General features: G+C 35.2%; 1 protein-coding gene across 8 annotated transcripts in view; it reads left to right on the top strand.

The window, feature by feature from the left end:
- PPP1R12A (protein phosphatase 1 regulatory subunit 12A) overlaps positions 1-23483 on the top strand; it is a 149372-nt gene that overhangs the window by 106379 nt on the left and 19510 nt on the right. For 2 of the 8 annotated variants that reach the window (XM_036865562.1, XM_036865561.1), the window contains exons 10-20: positions 362-478; positions 860-1075; positions 2656-2750; positions 3601-3705; positions 4622-4789; positions 5187-5363; positions 11717-11807; positions 13249-13449; positions 13693-13861; positions 16653-16774; positions 20763-20828. In XM_036865562.1, coding sequence (XP_036721457.1) covers positions 362-478; positions 860-1075; positions 2656-2750; positions 3601-3705; positions 4622-4789; positions 5187-5363; positions 11717-11807; positions 13249-13449; positions 13693-13861; positions 16653-16774; positions 20763-20828 — 1527 coding nt within the window. The remainder of the gene's footprint in view (positions 1-361; positions 479-859; positions 1076-2655; positions 2751-3600; positions 3706-4621; positions 4790-5186; positions 5364-11716; positions 11808-13248; positions 13450-13692; positions 13862-16652; positions 16775-20762; positions 20829-23483) is intronic. The other 6 variants (XM_036865564.1, XM_036865563.1, XM_036865569.1 and 3 more) reach the window with 4 other exon arrangements.

Raw genomic sequence — 23483 nt, 5'->3', positions numbered from 1 at the left:
ACTGATGATTACTTTTTTGTTGATGATGATGGATTTAAAATTTTTTAACCCAAGTACAAAATGAATAAAAACAAAATTCAAGGGCAGTAGTTTTTTCACTTCATACTATGATATTATCTGCTCTATGTGCCTTTAACTGCCTTAGAAGTTTCTGTATTAGATTCTTTCCGATTCTCTCATGCTAAAACTGGAACTTGTTCCCAGTGACTTTTAAAGATTGGATAATTACCCAGTTGTTGGGTTTTAATTTGTTATAAAATTCTTTTAAAAAGAGAAAAGTCTGTTTTGCTCATAACTTCCTTTCCTGTTTTCATACTTTCAATCTTTATCTCTTTACCTGTCTTATTTTAATTGGCTTTAGTATGATTTCATTGCTCCTATCATGCCTGTGGTGGAATCAGTAGATCCTGCATCATGGAGGCAGGGCTTGCGCAAAACTGGCATTGTTCTTGTGCCCAGTAAGGGTGAAAAATCTATGGTGAGGCATTTCGATGTGCAAGGATTTATATTAGGTTACAACATAACAAGTTTAATATGAATATTGGTTTCAAAGATGCATGGTTTTAAGTCATTATGGTGTGCTCATTTCTGTTCTCTGTACTTGCATCATAATTTTTCTGTGTGATACAAAGTGTGGAGTGTGTGTTCTTAAATCTAACATCTGGAAAGGTAGTATTTCCGTCTTCAGTTTTAGATCTTTACATTTTTGACTAAGACATTAACCTGCTTAGTAAAAGTGTTTCTCCTGAAACTATTAACTATAATTTTAAACACATCTGTAAACGTCTCATTTTCAGTTTAAGGACTGATCAGTATTGTATAATTTTTCTCCTTTTCCTTAAAAATAAAATAAAAACAGTTTCCAACTTCAGCTACAAAAATTTCTCCCAAAGAAGAAGAGAGAAAAGATGAGTCTCCTGCATCTTGGAGGTTAGGACTTAGAAAGACTGGTAGTTATGGCGCACTTGCAGAAATCACAGCATCTAAAGAGGCTCAGAAAGAAAAAGACACTGCAGGTGTTATGCGTTCAGCTTCAAGTCCCAGACTTTCCTCCTCTTTGGATAATAAAGAAAAGGTAATCTGTTTCACAATTTGGTTTCTATAAAAACTATGATAATTTGTTTTCCAGGAATCAGATCCATTGGATTTTCTACTATGTATCATTAGATCTATGTATCAACTTAATTCACCTGACTTAATGAATTACATGATAATACAAATGTACCTACCTTAAGCAGATGTCTATATGGGATATAATTATTGGGAAGATCAGGTGTATTTGCCCAAAATATAAATTATGAGACTATACTCAATTAAAGGAATCCTTTATTCTGTTTGAGAATTTACAATAAAATGTATCAAGGAGCAAGCTGATTTTATTTATTAAGAAGGGTTTTGAAAGTTTAGGAACACATTTGTTCTAGAATGTGATTATACTCATAAGTTGCATTTATCCAATATCGCAGTTTCTTTACCTACTTTTTCATCTGATACATCACAGCTTTGTCCTAGTGAGCAAGTTTAATAATTATATTTTGAAAGGCAGTATTAAATTGCATTAAATAGAATGCACCACAGTTCATTCAGTGCTATTTTGTATAATTGGATTATTTATTTTCTATTGCATTTTTAGTGCTTGGACATTTTTTTCCTTACAGTTTTCTTGCTCTATACAGGAGTGTTTACATGTATCAGAAATTCAGAAATGAATTTCTCATTAAGTAATTTTAATATTTTTTATTTTGTATAAATTTATTTTCCAGTTGTTTTCCAAGTACTTGATGCCAGTATAATGAGAATGTAACAGATGTCATTGTCACTACACTCTCAGCCAGATTTGGTTAAATATAATTTAAATAACTTTTTGTTTTGTATATATTTTTTTTTTTTTAATTTATTATTTATTTATTATTTATTTTTGGCTGTGTTGGGTCTTCGTTTCTGTGCGAGGGCTTTCTCTAGTTGCGGCAAGCGGGGGCCACTCTTCATCGCGATGCGCGGGCCTCTCACTATCGCGGCCTCTCTTGTTGCGGAGCAGAGGCTCCAGACGCGCAGGCTCAGTAGTTGTAGCTCACGGGCCCAGTCGCTCCGCGGCATGTGGGATCTTCCCAGACCAGGGCTCGAACCCGTGTCCCCTGCATTTGCAGGCAGATTCTCAACCACTGTGCCACCAGGGAAGCCCTGTTTTGTATATTTTAATGTTATATTTTTAAAACATAGAATATCAAGGTAGTAAATAGCTTGTATGATGTAAATAATTGAGACTTATCAGTGAACCGTATTTGAGACCTTATTTCTCTGAAAGAAGTAAAGATATTTTATCTTACAATACTACATTACAGTAAATGTTACAGAAGTTTCAGAAAAAGTCATTAAAATGTGGAGGAATTTTTCTTATGTTATAAAAGAACTAATTCTAGATTAAAGAAGAGGGAAAAGAAAATTAATTTGAACAGGCTGTCTTTTAGTGTTTATAGTACTTGAATATTGATAGACATCAATTTTGGAGTTTAGCTTGGAATTATGGAAATATTATAAAATAAACTATGATGGCTATGTAATTATACATTGTTGAATATTTTTTCCATAATACTTTTAGCAGCACCTATAATCATCACAGATTTATGTTCACTCTTTTTTCTCCCTGTTGTATAGGAGAAAGATAGTAAAGGAACTAGGCTTGCATATGTCGCACCTACAATACCAAGACGACTAGCCAGTACATCTGACATTGAAGAGAAAGAAAACAGGTGGATTCATTATGATTTGTTTTATTTTTTTTACTATAAAATCTTTACTATCTAGCATGAGAGTTAAAACATGAGCATTGTTGTAATTATGTGGGATATGGATTTCAGGAAGAGATGGAGGGTATTCCTAATAGGAAGAACACCAAGTACATGGACTTGAGGAGGTGCAGGCTTGGTATGTTCATGAAATAGCAAAAAAAAATGAAGGCATTACGGTTGTAACAGAGTGAGGGGGCAGTGGTGGCAGATGAGGTCCCAGACTAGTATATGTTTTCTAAATATTTGGAACATAATAGAAAAGGAGAAAGAAGAAGGGAGAAAAAGCCCTTACTTGATCACTGTCAGCATTTTAATTTGTTTCTTCCTACTTTTCAGCACATATAGAGTATGAGAAGTTTTAATATAATTGTAATCATGTTATAATATTCAATTTTGTGTCTTGACTTTTTCTTTCACTGAAGATCTCATAATGTCTTAAATGTTAGTGTGTATTTTCAATAAGCATTGTTTTTCATTAGTACATAGTGTTCCATAGAGTAGATTTGCTGAGGTTAAAGTAACCATTTCCCCTCCCCAAACTATGGGCATTTAAATTGTCTAATATTTTATCATCATAAATAAAACTTCTGCAAACATTTAAATTTCCCCCCTATAGTTAGGATTATACCTTTGGGATAGAATCTTAGAACTGGAATCTTAGTGAATTACTTTCACTTCTTAATAAATATTCCAGAGTGTTTTTCTAAGGGATTTTACTGGTTTCTGCTTCTACAGATGTTTATTAAATTACAGCTTCTTTAACCCTATTTTAAAATTATCTACCAGAATCTGAAGGATATTTTTTTCACAGAGATTCTTCAAGTTTGCGAACAAGTAGTTCATATACAAGAAGAAAATGGGAAGATGATCTCAAAAAGAATAGCTCAATTAATGAAGGATCAACTTATCATAAAAGGTAATAATATAATTCTTAAGTAACTTTTTTGTATTCTTTTATTAAAATATGAGGCAGTTTGGAGCTCTCAATTTAATATAACATTAAAAATGTGCCTTTATTAAATATATCTTTTGTTGTTTAAATAAAACTTCATTTAAAGACACAGAATATATATTTAAAGATGGGTGAAAATTTGCTCCTACTTATGCCTTCCTATTATATTATATATTTTTAAATTAAATTTGATATGCTATGAAGTATCCTTTAGATTATAACATATTAAAAAAGGAACTCTGTATGTAATTATATATAAGTCAATTATATAATTGACTAGAGCAGTTGAAATAGATCAATTAATTGCTATGTGGTGACCTGGAAAGTTTCTACTTGTGTTAGAACTCAGAACAATGGAAATGCCTTGAATTGGAATGTTGGTAATATCATATTGGAGAGGGGGTGGAAAATCTATGCATTATTTTCTCTGCTAAAAGCAACCAAAAAAAGACTGAAAGATCAACAAGTATAATATAGGCATGGGTCACTCCTAGGGGTGTGACCCATTGCTGAAACAATTTCTTAGAAAATGCTTAAGTCTTAACTTTCCCCGAGTAAAACCAAACCAAAGTGTTTTTCCAGACCCAACCTGGCATGACCATATGACCTGGAACAGTTCCAGATATATAAACTATCAGATCATCTTTGAATCTTGTTGGTGGGTGGGGGAATGCAGTAAAATGATACACTACCAAATTAGGGAAATCATCTAGACTCTAGCAAGTTGTAGACGCAACTCTTGGTGCTGGAGCCGGTGGCGTATTTAGGAACACAGTCTTTTAGATTTTTTCCTAGCCTTGTGAATCTGTATAATGTATAGGCATTGACTATAGAATACACATACAAACACATTCTATATAGATATGACTCTTTCCTTTAGTTGCTCCTTTGGTAGAAGACAAGATGATTTGATTAGTTCTAGTGTTCCAAGCACCACATCAACACCAACAGTTACCTCTGCAGCTGGGCTTCAGAAAAGCCTGCTTTCCAGCACAAGCACTACTACAAAGATTACAACGGGTTCTTCCTCAGCAGGCACACAAAGCAGGTGAGTCACAGATACATTTTGTGTTCAGGCCTACTGTGTGCTTATGTATGTGCATGCATTTTTGTTTAGAAGATTGTGGGGCTCTGGATTTTTTCATTGACCTTGTTAAAATGATTTACAAACAAAAATTGATTCCAAAAAGAGGCAATTATGCATGTCTGGGGAAAAAAAATTAAGTTCCTGACTTATGAACTTTCCTTGCATTAAGCTGCTTAAAGTGTAAATTTCTCTTTGACAGCTCTGGGTGAACTTTTTGGTTCATAGATGAAAGATGTCTCACCTTATGTTTTAAAAAAATCCATCCCTGTAGTCACATGTTTTCAGCTGCTAGAAAGTGCTTTCCTTGTTTAGCTGTTTTCCTTTTCTCTTTTTTGTGTTGCTGCTTATGATGTTATAGTACCTCAAATCGTTTGTGGGCTGAGGATAGTACTGAAAAAGAAAAGGACAGTGTTCCTACGGCAGTGACCATTCCTGTTGCTCCAACTGTTGTAAATGCTGCAGCCTCTACCACAACCCTGACTACAACTACTGCTGGCACTGTCTCCTCCACTTCAGAGGTCAGGGAGAGACGCAGGTGTGTAAAGGTCCTAATAGGACTGCTGATATATCTTGCCCAATGATGAAAGTTGTTTGTTTTGTTTGGTTTTTTAATCTTGGGAAGTTGGTGACTATCTCTTCAGTAGGTTAATACATGAGATAACCTAGATCAGCTCAGAACTATGTAAATTGATATAATTAGCAATTATTAGCCTTTAGGCTTGGTAACCCACCTCTGACAGAATTAATGTTCTTGTTTAAAGGCGCTGAGCCAGATAGTTGTCTTCATACTTAGCCATCTTAGTTTTAATGGTTTCTTTAATTCAAAACATTTTTGTGATGAAGATCTAAGCGCATACTCTAAACACATACTAAACAAATCATACTCATGGAAAACTAGATGTAACATGACAAAAACAGGTTTTTTATTCTTCTCATTGTTCCCGCCTTCCACCTCATTATTAAGAAATTTGATGCATGTTTAACGGTTTTTGTTGTTGTTATTTTTGAGAATTTCATTTTAAAATTCTTTTGGTGAAGAATGGCTTCTTATGCATATGTGTAAGCCAAATAATTTTAAGTATGTTAACTACATTCACTTAGTTTTAATTCTGGTACATAGAAGGCACTTGTTAATTAAATTTTTTAAAGGGTCTGTGAATTTGTTTTATGTGCTTACACATTTTTATGAGCATTGCTCACTTCTTCCTGTTGCAGCCAATTGGTATGGAATCATAGATGTGGAAAGGAATTTACCTATTATCTTTTATGATATCCTTTACAGAAGGAAACTGAGTCCCAGAGATATTAAGTGACTTTTCCACTTTTATGTGGTTAGTAAGTATGAGAGCTAAGGGTAGGCCCAGTATTACAGGAGAATCAGTCCAGGGTTCTGTCTGCTATATCATGCATAGTCCCTAGCTTTGAATTTGGTTTTCCCTCTTGAGAAAGAACATCTTAGGAAACTAAACGTAACCTCTTTAAATATTTTATTCTTGAAAAATTAGCTACATAACTGATATTTTCCTTAACTAAAATACCAACCAGATTAATTTGGTTTTATTTCTAGCACATAGTATTCATATACAGTCTTATACATCTTTTGTCTCTGATGCCTAGCAAAGTGCATGGCCTGTTGTAAGTAGTAGCATCCTTATAGTAATATTTGTGTTAAATATATGAAAAGTAACAAAATGTTAAATGTTTTGAAAACTTTTTTAATTAAAAAAATGTTTTCCTGCCTATCATTACATCTTTAGTTTCTGTCAATATATTTATGCTTCATTTCTATTTTTATGGTGAAATTTAATGATACTTCTCTAACAGCACTACAAGCAGTTAGCATTTTGTGATTTTTGAATACCAGTATAGGTCATATCATATTTTAATTATTCTTGTTTTGTTTTTCTCTTAGTCAGTTTTAGGTTTTTGAAGTGTTTTCAATGAGACCACATAGCCTACAGAAATTAGAGGTTCATAGGCACTCATCATTTTCTTCTAGTGAAAATGAATTTGAGGGCTTTGCTTTTTTGGGAGGTGGGGAGCTGAAGGGGAAAAAGTTCAGGAGGTCTTGGTTTTCTACTCCGTGCTGTGCCTTAATCCTAAGGTAAGAGTTCTCTGTGGGTCAGAATTTATTCTTCTGTAAAATGAGGTATTTAATTTATATAGTTTTTAATTTCTAGAATCCTTTCTATCTCTAGCATTCCATACTTTAAAAAAATTTTTCCAATGACAAAGCCAATGAATGCCTCCCCAAAATCATCAGTTGTGTCAGAACAAGCAAATTATGATTCTTAACCTCAGATTTCTTTATTTTTTATATTGTTGGAAAGTATTGAGTTTCAGCTTTTTAGAATAAATCCTGGAAGACTTTAAAGATTGAGAATTAAATATTCTGTGATATTGTTAGGACAGAGCAGGTTCTCATATCATAAGAAATAAAATATGTCTATTGACATTTTTCCTGGTCTACATTACAGACATTTTGTCTTAACTTGTTTCAGTGATGTGTGCAATAATATTAATGTTTGTGTTTTGTTTCATGTCAAATAATTGTTTGCAATTTTGGCCTCGTCTGTCTTTTTGTTGTTGTTGTTGTTGGCCGCGCTGCTTGGCTTGTGGGATCTTAGTTCCCCAACCAGGGATTGAACCAGGGCCTTCAGCAGTGAAGGCACGGATCCTAACCACTGGACTTCCAGGGAATTCCCCTGTTTGTCTTTTTAATTAAATTTCATTAATGGTTTCAAAATGTATATAGTTGAAAATTTGCCCCCAAATGTATGTATGGTGATTTAAGAATATACTGTGGCTGAAAAAGATACTAATACATTTATGCCATTTTTAGGTACCCTTACATATGTACTTTTATGTAACTTTATGTAAAGTTACTGTGTACACTATTAAGTTCCACATTATTGTTGACTTTTCCTGTTTTTATTGATCAGGTTTGGATGAAAATTTTCTGTTTTCATAAAGATTTCCAATTGATTAATTGGAGGGAGGAGGCATTGGGGAGCAGGGAGGAGAAGCTAGCTTTAAATAGATGGAGCATGGCGAGGTTCCCTGGTGGCCTAGAGGTTAAGATTCCAGGCTTTCACTGCCATGGCCTGGGTTCAATCCCTGGTCAGGGAACAGATCCAGCAAGCCTCGCGGGGCAGCAGAATATCTAGATAGGTAGATAGATAGATAGATAGATAGATAGATAGATAGGTGGAGCAAGATGGCAAATTCTTTCATTGTTTAGGCATTTCTAATTCTCCGTAGTCTTTTCAAACTGCAAAACAGTACCTTACTAATAACTTCGTATTTGTAGTATGAATTCACATGGTTCAGTACAACTACCTTTTCTACCATTTTCCCTTGGCTCAGCCAGCTCCCATTTGTCCACTTATTTTCCCTCTGGAAGGAAAAATGCTGAGTGAGAAGCAAGGGCTGGTATTCAGTTTTTTAGAGATGTAATTTGGTGACTAACCAAAGTATAAATATTATAAATAAATATAAATATTTCAGCCAATAAATGTCAGGGAAATAATATATAGAATAATTGCTTTTACTGAGGGAAAAAACCTTAATTTAAAAATAACCTTTGGATTCTTCAGAAAATAGTGGGCAATCTAAGACTAGTAAGTAAAATTATATACCCTATACAGTTATACGAAAGAGATCAATATGACAATATGATATAGTAATGGAATTTGGTATGTTCTGCCATCTTTTTGATGATCACCTCTTTGGAATTAAACACATATTAAAAATTTGAATTATTTGTCTTCTCTACATCCTGTTCTTAGAGATCTGCTCTGTATAGACACCTCAAGGAGGAGAAAGGAACTGAATTTCAGATGGGGACTATCAAATATATTTCCTATATTACAAATCGATAGGCTAGGTTTTTATGCTAATTTGGAGCAAATGTTTGTATGGAAATTTTAAATGAACAGATTTTACAAGTCTTTCAGCTAGTAATTTTTATGCCCCTGACCTACATATGTTAAACCAGATATGATAAATAGATTTATTAACTTTCATGGCAGCTTGAAAGTATTGAAAAATAATCTAGGCTTCTTGGGAGAGAGTGTGATGGTTGATAGTGCTATTTGCCATGGGGTAAAGGGGCATAGTGACAATGCAGTTGTTTTAAACTATATATGAAAACTTTGTACATAGTGGAAATAAGAATTCAGTCTTTCATGTCCATTTGTACTTTCAGAGCAGCTCATGAAATGCTAAAGTGATACATGCAGCTGTCTAGGCTGCTATAAACTTTTGTTAAACTAGATTTGCTATCACATTTAGGTTTCTTCTCTTTCTGTTATTTTTTTTTTCCTCATCTGGTGGAAGTCCAAAAGGCAGTAAATTGCATAGGACCAGTAGATGCATAAATAAGTGTTAAATGAATGGATGAAAAAAATAGCCATTTTACAGGCTAATATTTCACGGAGAACTTTTACACATTTAACAGATGTACCACAAAAGAAAAAAAAAGTTTTTCCTCCTTAAATGGTCTTGGAAATTGCTGAGTTAAACACAGTTAAACAGGTTTCTTCCCTCAGTCCTTTTCAGACCCTTTAATATGTTGTTATTTTCCTGGAGAAGGTTAGAATGTATAGTATTTTCCACATTTATATAATCAACTTCTACAACAAACAATACAAAAATCGTATTCCAGAATTAATGTTTCTTAAACTCTAATAACAAATTTATTGGTTATCCTCTTTCTTGTCCCAGAAAATCACTGGAGTCGTAATAAAAATGAGAAAGTATCTGTTATAGCTGAATAAAAACCTTAAAACTCAAGAGAATTGATATATAGACAGAATAGAAATAATAAAACAATGGGAGAAGAAGGAATATCAAGCTTTTGAGCAGCATAGAAGGGAGAGAGGGCAGGTATCCTACCAGTCGTACTCATCTCTGAGTTTGTGCGTTGGTACAGGTGAAGCCATACAGAATTTCAACTAAGAGGAAGTTAAACTGCAGAAATGGTGATCAGCAAAGTGTCTTATTTAGTGACTTCTCCCTTGCCTTTCACTTTTAGGGAGACACATTTTTTTTTTAGTTAAAAAAATTAAAATTTTATTTTATGAACTTATGTCAGTACTAGTTTTTAATAGAAACCAAATTTGGTAGGATAGAGCTCTTCAGTGAAGTGCTTCAATTTGATCAGCTGTGCCTTATTGATGAGATAAATGTAGTGCTACTATGATAGCAAAAAGACATAATCATTCAGGATAGTCTAGAAACCTAGAGGTAAAAAATGATAGAAAACATACGGATAAAGAGGAAAAAAAAGTCTTATCCTTATGATATAGTGCCATAAGTTATTCAACTGAATAGAGAACACAAGTGATATTTTCTCAAAGCAGATGATAAAAACAACTTAAGTCAGAATATAGAAGTGATGGGATTTTCATCTAAGTTTGCTGGATGTCTCATTCAAGTAAAAACACCCTCTTGAGAATTTCTTGACTTACCTTGCTTTACAGTTTATCTGTGATTAGAGTAGAAGCAAGAAGAACCAGTCCTCTAGAACTAACTTTAACCAATAAGTAGGAGTTAATTGATGAAATTGAGGCAACCAGGATCTTGGGTGAGAAACGACTGTGTCATCTTAGGGTTAGTTATCCAAGGAGACAAATCCTAGGAATAATGAATCTTGTATTCTAGTTTTAGAGAGACAGATTCCAAAAAATTCAAGACTTTGGAGGGAGAGACGCATTCCTATGTATCAAAAAGAATGAGAGTTCTCTAAAAAGAATTCTGAAGGAACTGTAAACAACTGTAAGGTGTTTGAAGATGTGTTATACTCTCTGAACTTAGAGCTTTAAAGGACACAGAAAAAATAAAACATAAGGCATAAAACAAAGAATAAATTCTAAAGTTTGTTACGAATATGTGAATAGTGTCAGGGAGGTTAAAGAGCAGAATGAATTACAAATTGAGAAGAACACTAAAGTTAACAGGAGAGTTTTTAAAAAATAGCATTTGGGGATGGGGTATGATGATAGGTTATTGATAAACTTAATGAACAACAGAAAATAAAGATACTCAAGTTCAGAATGTTCTGTGAGAAATGTGAGCTAGATGGTAGTGTAACTAGATAAAGTGTTAACAAGTGAACTTCCCGAATAATATTGATCATTAGAGGGAAGTTTTCTTATGTTGCAGGGCTCTGTCTTGTCTTTGCTTGTTCAACCCTTTAATTCATTATTTACCTCTTGACATAGATTGCATGCTTTTGAAATTGTGCATACCTTGTGACAGGATGGAACATAGGCTTAGATTTATAATATAAAATCTAGTGAACATAAATGCCAAATCCTCTTCTCTGTATCAGAAAATCAGTGACCCAAGAATAAGATGCTGATTTTAAAGCAGTTTGTGTATAAAAACACTTGAATTTTTAGAGAATTTAAAGTATGAACAAAAGTGTGATGTCTGTCAAAAACATTATTAGTAAATGCACAATGACAAGAACGCAGGGAGTGCTGCTTCCTCACTAGTCATCCCATATCCTAAATATTACATTCAGTCCTTTACCATAAAAAGACATTGACAGTCTAGAGTTTAGCCTTGTAACTTCACATACCATCTAGGATGGTGTTGCAGGAAATCAAGAAAGGAGCTAAGAGGAATGATGTTACATAGTTTAAAAAAAACCAAAACTGTGGTTAGGAAGAACTTTAAAAATATGTTAATATGAGTAGTTCCAATCTAAAAAACTATCAAATTGCATTGTTGAATTTCAGAGTGGGTTTAACCATTTTCTGAAGACTCTTTCTTAAAATCCATTAAAATGCTAAATTTAAATGTTTCACTTACGCACGTTCATGTGTAATTATATTCACAGGTATTGTATCTCCAAGTGACCATTTTTATTTATTACTGTAGATCATACCTCACTCCTGTTAGAGATGAAGAGTCTGAATCCCAAAGAAAAGCAAGATCTAGACAAGCAAGACAGTCTAGAAGATCAACACAGGTATATTTAATGTGTATAATATATAAAAGTTCAAAATAAATTATCTTTCCCTTTTTCACATTTCTGTGAAAATATTGATGTCACTATATAATATGAGTAAATCTTAAAAGATAAAAGTTGCCTTAGTAATCCTACCGTAGCCTTTTTATGTGGCTATACTGTTAATGTTACATTTCGTCTAAGTAGCATATGCCTTTGTATCTCTTTAAGTATTTATTTTTCTATTCCTAATACAGTGTCTGGCTCAGGGTATTTGATCAGTGTTAAAATTAATCATATATGATGTGTCATAATTATTAAAGAATTCTATGCGTCTTTGGAAGCTATGGGAAATAGGTCTTTTATATTAGGTATATCAAAAAGCTGATATACAAGTATGAGAAAAATGTCACTCAAGCTAGTTATCATCTTCTTACCCCCTTGCCACTCTCTCTCCCATATCTCTTGTGTCTTCCCTTTCCTACAGTTGAGGGGCTCCAAAGTCCAGATTCAACTGTTTATTTATTTTATTTATTTATTTTCTTTATTTTTTCGGCTACCTCGGGTCTTAGTTGCAACACGCAGGATCTTCATTGAGGCATGTGGGATCTTTTCGGTGAGGCACATGGGCTCTTCGTTGCAGCACGTGGGCTTCTCTCGAGTTGTGGTTTGCGGGTTTTATCTCTCTAGTTGTGGCGCGTGAGCTCCAGGGCATGTGGGCTCTGTAGTTGTGGCGTGCAGGCTCCAGAGTGCATGGGCTCAATAGTTTGCAGCACGTGGACTCTCTTGTTGAGGCACGTGAGCTCAGTAGTTGTGGCACGTGGGCTTAGTTGCCCCGCGGCATGTGGGATCTTATTTCCCCGGCCAGGGATCAGACCCACATGCCCAGCATTGGAAGACGGATTCTTTACCACTGGACTGCCAGAGAAGTCCCCAGATTCAAGTGTTTAATCCTTGCCATTACTTAACGTATTTTTTCTGTCCTCGTACCTTAATTTCTTGAAATCCAACCTATTCTTTTCAAGACTTAACCTTCAAAAATTACTTCTTTACTGAAATCTTCTCTGTGTGCATATACATATACAGAAACATAAATACATATAAATTTAATATATAAATAATGCATATATTGGCTTTTCCTTCTTTCTCTGAACTTCTTGGGAATATTTATATTCATATGGTCAGTTCCTGTGCTATTCTGTTAATTTCTTGAATACAGAGACAATTTCTTGCACATATTTTATTTCTTTCCCAGTACCTATTATTGTGCTTGCTCATGATGATTCTTCATAGAATGAATGTGACTTGCTAAGTAGAAATTCTGTTTCAATTTGCAAACCAATTCCAAACATGCATATTTGACTTTTAATACATTCACATTTAATATATCTACTTATAAAATATTCCTTTGAAATGAGCCTTAATGCCTCTCATAATTAAATTTATCTTTTTTTGCGTGCAGGGGGTGACATTGACTGATCTTCAGGAAGCTGAGAAAACGATAGGAAGGAGTCGTTCTACCCGAACCAGAGAACAAGAAAATGAAGAAAAAGAAAAAGAGGAAAAAGAAAAACAGGATAAAGAGAAGCAAGAAGAAAAGAAGGAGTCAGAAACATCTAGAGAAGATGAATATAAACAGAAGTACTCCAGAACATATGATGAGGTAATAGTATACCAACAACACCGCTAGGTCAAGTGGCACGGATAGTTCTTGTGATTCTCAAAATGCAAGAGATTTATATACTAACAAACCATATACAAAATATTCATAAGGACTTTAACTGGAAATCTAAATTATTTTGACATGATTAGAACATTACTTTTCCTTTGAAATGAATTTAAGTGTCTTATATGTTTTTATCTATGTTTAATATTTCAAATGGGTGTTAATTTTAATGTTTCACAGACTTATCAACGCTACAGACCAGTATCAACTTCAAGTTCAACCACTCCATCCTCTTCACTTTCTACCATGAGCAGTTCACTCTATGCTTCAAGTCAACTAAACAGGCCAAATAGTCTTGTAGGTATAACTTCTGCTTACTCCAGAGGATTAACAAAGGAAAATGAAAGAGGTAAGAAGACCAAATTTTGAAAACACTTTGTTTTCTTCAGATTAATTCTTTGAGTTGGTTTTTCCTAACTAATAGTTTAACAGAAGAGAAACAACATCCTAAACTGGGACTCATTCTACCTAACCAGAAAGAACATGATGGTTGAGGATGAGAAAAGTAGAAAATAAAAACAGAAAATAATATGGTCTGGCATTGATACATATATCTTTATTGCCTTCAAAAATCTTTATGTCCATCAACATAGAAAAGTTAGTATAGAAAAGCTGGTAGGGTGATTATTTCTAGGAGCAGTTTATTAATGTTTCAAGTCATTTCTTGCATATTATGTAGATATCTTTTAACTGTTTTCTGTGAAATTGTTTTAAACAAAAATCATTTAACATATGTAATGTCCTTGCCAAAAAAACTTATTTTTATGCTTATTTCTTGAGAAATAGATTTCTTTTTCAGCTGTATATTGGCATATTGACACTATTAACATTTCCTATTATTTCATATAAACTTCCTATGTAAACACTAATTAGCTCCTCCTTTAAATAAGAGATGGCTACTAAATAAAATTATTCCTAACTGTAGGTATTTTATATTTTAAAAGCAAAATCTCGGGCTTCCATGGTGGCACAGTGGTTAAGAATCTGCCTGCCAATGCAGGGAACACGGGTTCGGGCCCTGGTCTGGGAAGATCCCACATGCTGGCGAGCAACAAAGCCCGTGTGCCACAACTACTGAGACTGCGCTCTAGAGCCCGTGAGCCACAACTACTGAAGCCCACGCGCTTAGAGCCCGTGCTCTGCAACAAGAGAAGCCACTGCAATGAGAAACCCGCACACTGCAACGAAGAGTAGCCCCTGCTCGCAGCAACAAAGACCCAACGCAGCCAAAAATAAAATAAATAAATAAAAATTTTTAAAAAAAAACAAAATCTTCATAGTATTAGTCATGATAATATCAGTAATCATGTAGGAATAAACTTCAGAAAATTAAATTTTTTTCTATTTCCAGCTGGCTTTTCTTTTGTTGGTCATTGAGATATTTCAGTTCTTTAAACCACTAAGTGTGAGGCCCATCTAATGTTTGTAAAAATTTTGAGCCAACATTTAAAATTAGGGGTATCTGCATAAAAGTTCAGATTTCTGTCTTCTGTTGAAAAGTTGGAGGATATGGCAACGCTGGCTCTGAATTCTCACAGGTCAACAATTGATGAGAGCCAAGTAGCAGCCCCCCTCCTGGCCCATTTTACCTCTCTATGTAACCTGGATGGCCACTCTCTATGTTGGAGTTTGCGACCTTTGCTGTAAACTAATTCTAAAAGCAACTTTAAAACCCCTCTTAATACTATAATTTTGGGGTTTCTTTTGCTTCTTTTTCTTCACAGCAAGGAGACAATGACACAAGGAGCCTTTTAAAAATCATTTTTAACGTTACTTTGTTCCATATATGTCTCTTTTTTTTTTTTTTCTTTTTTTACAATCTACTTTTTTTTTTGGCTGCGTTGGATCTTCATTGCTGCGCGAGGGCTCTCTCCAGTTGCAGTGAGCAGGGGCCACTCCTTGTTGCGGTGTGCGGGCCTCTCATTGCAGCGGCTTCTCCCATTGTGGAGCACGGGCCCTAGGCGCGCAGGCTTCAGTAGTGTGGCTCGCGGGCTCTAGAGCGCAGGCTCAGTAGTTGTGGCACACAGGCTTAGCCGCTCCACGGCATGTGGAATCCTCCTGGACCAGGGATCGAACCCTTGTCCCCAGCATTGGCAGGCAGACTCCCAACCACTGCGCCACCAGGGAAGCCCCGTCTACTTTTTTTTTTTTTTTTTTTTTTTTTTATTTATGGCTGTGTTGAGTCTTCGTTTCTGTGCGAGGGCTTTCTCCGGTTGAGGCAAGTGGGGACCACTCTTCATCGCGGTGCACGGGCCTCTCACCATCGCGGCCTCTCTTGTTGCAGAGCACAGGCTCCAGACGCACAGGCTCAGTAATTGTGGCTCACGGGCCCAGTTGCTCCGTGGCATGTGGGATCTTCCCAGACCAGGGCTCGAACCCGTGTCCCCTGCATTGGCAGGCAGATTCTCAACCACTGTGCCACCAGGGAAGCCCCGCCCCGTCTACTTTTTAAAGCATATTCAGAGGCCCTAATATTCTTCTAGTATGTAAGTCTGAAGCTATTTTAACTATCCCAGGAAGGGAACAAATTTGAAGACTAACATTTGTTTACATTGATTTGTTTTTAATAAAAGATAATTTTTTCCCCAGCAACAAAAAAAAAGGTTTACTCTTAGATACTAATAGAAAATTCAATGACTACTGTATTCATTACTGCTGAAGGAGGACTGGGAATGGTAGAAGCAGAAACTGATAAATTTGTATGATGCCCACTAGCTGTTCCATCATTATGCACTGTTTGGGTATAATAACTATCTTGAAGTGTTAATGTTAGGTATAATAACTATCTTCCTGTCAGACGTTAATAACTGGGACCCCATTCTCTTCATAGGATTCAATTATTTTCTGTTCAGCAAATAGCAAGCGTGTCTTTTTAGCAAAATTTTTGTTTTAGGCACTAGAAAAATGAAGTAATTAAAATTAGTTCTTATCTTGATTCTCAAAAACGTATCTAATGAGAGATACAGATACATGTTTAAGCCAAGTGTTATAGGAGCACTGGGAGGGGCAAAAATTATTTCTGATTAGAGAATTTTAGAAGGCTTCACAAAGGAGATTGACTTAGAATTATTTTCACATTTACACTGCAAAATACTATCAAGATACATGGCTGCCATATGATTAATTTTAATCCTTAACAGAGGGAGAAAAGAGAGAAGAAGAAAAAGAGGGAGAAGATAAATCACAACCTAAATCAATCAGAGAACGACGGCGACCAAGAGAGAAAAGAAGATCTACAGGAGTTTCATTCTGGACACAAGATGTGAGAACCTATTAAAATATAACTACTTGATAGTATGCTTAATCTTTCCAAGAATGTACACTAATGATTTCTTATATGCCTCAGATTATATATTCTTTAGATCATCACTATGTGTTTGAGCTGACTTATTTAAATCAGAAGAGTTCTTCTTTATAAGAATAAACAACTACTTAGATTTCTGGTATTAAAAGCAAGAATACTGTCCCAATATTGGAATAAAAATAATAATGGCTGCAGCTCAGTGTACAGATGTTGATTATTGTATAATGGCTAAACTGCTCATTTATCTTAGCGGTTCTTGAAAGAAAGATGCTTTACATTTAATCCTATTTTCATGAATATGATTATGATATACATAACAATTATTTCCATCTCAAGTGATGCTGGATAGTTGCAGTGCTTTACTTATCAAATTATAACAATCCTATAAACTTAAATTTTTTTTCTTGATTCCCTGATTGTATGCCTGACATTGATATTCATATGCAAGAGAAAGAAGAGCTATGGGGTAACGTGGTTAAAGTGAAATTTATACTGTTTCAACACAACATATACCTACAGAAAGGCAAAAATAATTTGGTTTTGGGAGGATTGTTTTTTTTAGCCAGTTGATTTTTTTTTTTTTCGTTAAAAAATTTTTTTAATACAGAAAAGTTCAAACATAAAAAAGTATATGGCCCCACCCCAGGTATTTATTGTTTAAGCTAAATCCCCACCACTTTCCCAACTCCTGTATTATTTTGAAGTAAATCTTAGTAATATCATTTTATATGTAAAAACTTCAGTCTGTATTTTTAAGAAATAAGGACACCTTTTTAAAAAATATTAAAATTTTATTTTTAAAAAATAATAAAAGTAACCACAATATGTTATCATATAATAAGTGATCACAATATCATGATCATGTTTATTTTTAAATAAATTGACAATAAATCCTTAATATTGAATATCCAGTCAGTTTTAATGTCCTGTTGACTCATGTTGCCATAAATGGTTTGTTGTAATTTTATTTTATTTTTTAAATAGTTATTTTATTTTATTTTTATTTTTTTGGTTTTTTTAAAATCTACAATTCCTGAATCTTTCTGGGCGTATGGCTAGAATTTATTTGCTCTGTTGCGAGACCCTCCTCAGTAGGCATTTAGTATTAGATTTCTCAGTTTTGCCATAGACTGTGTTATTTTTGGCTGCGTTGGGTTGCTGCGCGTGGGCTTTCTCTAACTGTGGCGAGCGGGGGCTACTCTTTGTTGCGGTGCTCAGCCTTCTCATTGCGGTGTCTTCTCTTGTTATGGAGCACAGGCTCTAGGCACATGGGCTTCAGTAGTTGTGGGGTGTGGGCTCAGTAGTTGTGGCTCGCGGGCTCTAGAGTGCAGGGTCAGTAGTTGTGGTACACGGGCTTAGTTGCTCCACGGCATGTGGAATCTTCCCAGACCAGGGCTCGAACCTGTGTCCCCTGCATTGACAGGCGGATTCTCACTGTGCCACCAGGGAAGTCCTAAATAGTTATTTATTTATTTATTTTGGCATCGCTGGGTCTTAGTTGCAGCACGCGGGATCTTTTAGTTGCGGCATGAGGACTCTTAGTTGCAGCATGTGAACTCTCAGTTGTGGCATGCGTGTGGGATCTAGTTCCCCGACCAGGGATCAAACCCGGGCCCCCTGCATTGGGAGCACAGTCTTACCCACTGGACCACCAGGGAAGTCCCTGTTCTAATTTTATACTTTGCTGATTTGAGTAGGAACCAAATAAGGACCATACATTATGATTAGTTATTTCTTTAAAGTCTCTTGTAATCAGTTATGTCCTCCATCTCTTTTTTTCTTACAGTTATTTTTGAATGAACTGGGTTATATCCCTGAACTGTAGTTTAACACAGTCATGTAGCTTTTTATGTTTCCTATAAATTGGTAGTTTGAGGTAGAGAAATGATCAGATTTTGGTTCAGTATTCTCTTGGCAGGGTGTTTTGTCCTCTGTCAGGAAGTACATGATATCTGGTTGATTCTCACTGATTGCCCAGTAACATTTTAATAAGAGTAAAATAAAATCTCACAGTCTTAGCACCTTAACATAGTAACTCTTACTACTTAAAAATTATCTTTTTAATAACTTACATGTATTAGGGGTTTAGTAGGCAAAGCTTTATTATATAGTATTTATTTTTCCCCAGTTTTATTTACACCAGCTATCCCTTCAAAAATCCACTTTCTGGAGTCATACACTTAACCAGCATTATAAGAATTCTTCCTGAGGTCCATATGGGCAATACTCATCTTTTTAATTTGAGCTTGCATTGAATTGTATTCTAATCAACCATCAGCACAAGTCTCCTTCCCTTTTCATGGCCTCATGATTGAACCTATATCAGACAATATACAAAAAGAACCAAGGGCTCTGTCAAAGATAAGGTAGAGTTTTTACTCTGTTATATTATTAGGTTTCCTTTTTTTTTTTTTTTTCTTAGTTACTACTTTTCAGGACCTCTGAGCCTCCCCACTTTTTTTTTTCTTTTTAAATAAATTTATTTATTTATTTATTTATTTATTTTTGGCTGTGGTGGGTCTTCGTTGCTGCGCTCGGGCTTTCTCTATTTGTGGCAGGTGGGGGCTACTCTTCCCCCTCCCCACTTTTTAAATTTCCAGTTCCTGTGTTCTTCCATGAAACAGTAACGCATAAAGACAATTAGTTTGGGCTTCCCTGGTGGCACAGTGGTTGAGAGTCCGCCTGCCAACTCAGGGGACACGGGTTCGAGCCCTGGTCCGGGAAGATCCCACATGCCGCAGAGCAACTAAGCCCGCGAGCCACAACTACTGAGCCTGCGCTCTAGAGCCCGCGAGCCACAACTACTGAAGCCCGCATGCCTGGAGCCCGTGCTCCACAACAAGAGAAGCCACCGCAATGAGAAGCCCATGCACCGCAGGGAAGAGTGGCCCCCACTCGCCGCAGCTAGAGGGAGCCCGCGTGCAGCAACAAAGACCAAACTCAGCCAATAAATAAATAAATTTATTTTTTTAAAAAAAAGACAGTTAGTTCATGTTGCGGAATTAATACATTTATATTAATAAGTAATACTGGCAGTAGCAGCATTGATTTCTCCCGTTCACTTAGTAACTTCACATATCATTTTTGCTAGGGTACCACATGATAGTTTGTACAAACATCCTCTATAATCCTTAGGGCAATTCTATAAGGTTTTTATCCCCACTTGTGGAGGAGATAACTGTGGCTCAAAAATTTTTTTAATAAATTTACCCTAAGTCACAGAGCTGAAAATAGCTGTACGAGTGTGAAATAGGATGATTTAGTTTTAAAGCCTGTGGTATTTTTATAGTGAGCCTGAGCCAGATATGTTTGATTGCAAATTTCCCTTTTCTTTCAATCCTTTATGGTTTGCCGAGATGTTCAGGCCTTCTAGTAGAATATTCCTATTGTCTGGGAGTCTAGGTTTTTAGCCTACTGAGACCTTAGTTTTCTATTTGGTGTGCTGTAAATTCCCAAAAAATTTCTAGATAGCTGAACTACCTAAATATAATAGGACTGTTGTATAAATCTTGCCAAGCTTATAGAATAGAGCTTTTCTTACTTAATGAGTTTCCTATTTTTGCTGCCTCATTATAGTTGAGCAGCTACATAGTATCTATATTGACTATTAAAGTACATGCAGTAACATTACAATATAAAATTGAGTATCATCTTTTTCATGCTAAGCCTCCAGCTTAGCATGAAACACATGAAATGTGTTTCCTAAATCAGAATGTTAGGTAGATGGTCTTTCTTCACCATATACGCTAACCTACTTATATTGTACCATGCAGACAAAATAGGCTTCCTCTAAATAAGGCAAAAAAAGTCACACTTTAAAAAGTTTTCCTTTTGATCCATTTCCTGTTAGGTTTTTCTCAAGGGTCATTTTAAATTACAAAAACCCTAATGTATTTAAATATTAACCGTTTGAAATTTATCTTTACTTTTCTAAAATCTATTTTAGAGTGATGAAAATGAACAAGAACAACAATCAGATACAGAAGAGGGATCCAATAAGAAAGAAACTCAGGTAAATAACATTATTTTTTGTATTTAGAAGTGTTCGTATTTTTTAAGGGTTACTTTTTACTTGTGTTTATATTTATTCATGTCAGACAGTTACTGCACACTGTACCTGCCTGCTGGGGATAGACCATCAGTGGTTTTCTGGAATCAGGCATGGAGGGACTGGAAAGGGGCACAAAGAGTATTTTAGAGACATTAGGAATGTTCTAGATCTTGATTGTAGAGGTAATTTTTTGGATATACACAACTGTCAAAACTCATCAAACTGTGTACTCTAAGTGGATGTAGTTTATTGTATGTAAATTAACCTTCAAAGTTGAAAAGAAAAAACAAAGAAGAGAATACAGGTTTCCACTGCTATCCAAAAGTAGAGTGTTTCATAATCTTCAGTAAGCCACATAAAGTGAAGAGGGAATTACCTTAGGACACATCTTGCTACCGGATGCAAGAGATGAATTGAGATAAATCGCGGTGCTCAAAGACACAGTCCAAAGCTGTGGCAGCTTAAACTGAGTGTAGTTCCCAGGGAAGGAGCTTGGCGGTGGCTCTTTTGCTGCTGAGGGTGTGCTGCCTCTATAATGGCTTGCTGTAAAACATGTTGAGTACTGTTTGCACTTTTTGCCTTTTTTCGTAAAAGCAAAGTCGCGTAAACGAACTTTTGAAAAGCAGGGGCTACCTGTAATACCTTTGACCAAAGAAAAGTATCTAAAGAATATCCAGAAGTAGTGCATATCTTACCAGATCCAGATTTTAGTTTTGTAAATGGCGAAGTTGTATTTTGGAGAAGATAATAGGTCATTTTAACTTTCTTTACATTTGTTTAGAAATGTAGTGTCTCTAAAGGATTTTACATTCATTATCACAGCTGATCTTCCCAATAATGTTCAGGAAAAGCCCCCCCACCTCGCCCCCTCAGTATTGATGAAGAAACTAAGGCAAGTTTGAATGACAAGGTTGCATAGCTAGCAAATGATGAAAGTTTCTTCCCACTAGTTTTTTTGCCCCTCTGTTCCCTCTTGTTTAGCTGTGCACAAAGCTGACATACTTAGAAGAGCTCTATTCACATAAGGATAGATCTGTACAACATAAGTTAGTCTTACTGTTTTAAACTCAGCACTGTCTAGCCTGAAATGGTATTCTGATCATATTTTCTTCATTTTGACTTGGCGTTCCTACATAAAGCTGTTAAAATTACTTTCAGTCGCAGGGATCTACAATAATGTGAAGTGCCCAGAAGTTGGTTCTCTGTGCTAGGTGACTCTGGACATTACTCTTAGGGCCTATTTTGACCCAAAAGTTACTTTTATTTTACCTTTAGATAGCCAGACAGATTGAGGAATTAATTACTAACAAGGGTAAATTATTTGCAGGGCAAAAGTTTTGTCATTTTTAAACCCTTTGCCTATCAGTTGTCAGCACTCCCCCATTTCACCTATGTCTCTTCTTTATTATATTCTGTAAACTTGTCCATCATCTTCCTTGCCCATTGGTACACTGTGAACTCCCATCTTTCAAGGAAAAACAATGGACAGGTAAACAAAAGCAAAGGAGTTAGTAAACCATCTCCAGCTGACACTTCTCACTGCCATATCACCCAGATACCCCACCCCAGCAAGCTGGGATAGGAGGGGAAAGATTTTCTGGCTTACAAAGTTGTGATTTTGAAGCATATTGATATATGTTGTATTTAAGTTTTACTGTTAAAACTATACATGAGATACATTAAGGTTGAGTAGAATATTGTTTCTATGAAGAAAATTTTTCTTAGTTCCAAACAATTTAAATAGTTTTTGTTCATTTTAAATAGAGGATTGTTTCGATCTTACTTTGTGCTAGCATTTTTTTCAGTTACAAGTAATGCAAAACCCAGCTTAAACTGGATTAAACAAAGAGAATTTATTATAATTCAGTTATATTACGCAACCCTCTATGTCAGACAAGGCCTACCACTGATATATTGCAGCCGTTTTGCTGCTAATGTGGGCTACATACCATCTCATCTAAACTTAATGACTGCTGTACCATGAGGAAAAGGAAGAGTGGAGGTTAAGACACTAACCCATAGTGTCTTTACAATAGACTAGAAAAGTGCTTCCACTAAGTAAGTGTTGCTCTCTTATGAAAATTTGTAGCATCAGCCCTTTTTTTTTCTGTGAAAAAGTATGAGCAACACAATTCTTCGGTGCATTTTCTGAAATAGTGTTATCATTACCTCAAAAGTGTGTTTGATAACAAAACTTGTATTCAGTTTATAGAATCCCAGTTCACCAAATTGAAAAATGGCTTTGTAGCATATACTTTTTTGCTTCAAAGTAAATTGTAAGTTGCCAAAAAGTTGTTAAATATTTTGAATTACCTGTGAAGCTACCTTCAGGATATAAATTAAAATTAAGATGAAATTTGAATTACTTTATCATAATATGGTTCATTATTTCCAAAAATGGGGCTTCTGTTGCTTGGGTTATTATAATTTGCTTTCATTAAACTATTGGATGATAAAACTTTTACCATGAGAAGAACATTAGTAATAAATCAAAAATTTAAGTAAGACAGACACCAAGGCAAGAAACTAAAAAGAAAAGATTAGCAGATTTGATTATTTAAACATGTAAAGCTAGAAAATGGCATAAAAGACACCCTTATTAAAATTGAAACACAT

The sequence above is a fragment of the Balaenoptera musculus genome, chromosome 10 (assembly GCF_009873245.2).
Source record: "Balaenoptera musculus isolate JJ_BM4_2016_0621 chromosome 10, mBalMus1.pri.v3, whole genome shotgun sequence".
NCBI classification, from domain to species: domain Eukaryota; kingdom Metazoa; phylum Chordata; class Mammalia; order Artiodactyla; family Balaenopteridae; genus Balaenoptera; species Balaenoptera musculus.
Note: the sequence above shows the minus strand (reverse complement) of the source record. Positions and strands in the feature narration are given on the sequence as shown.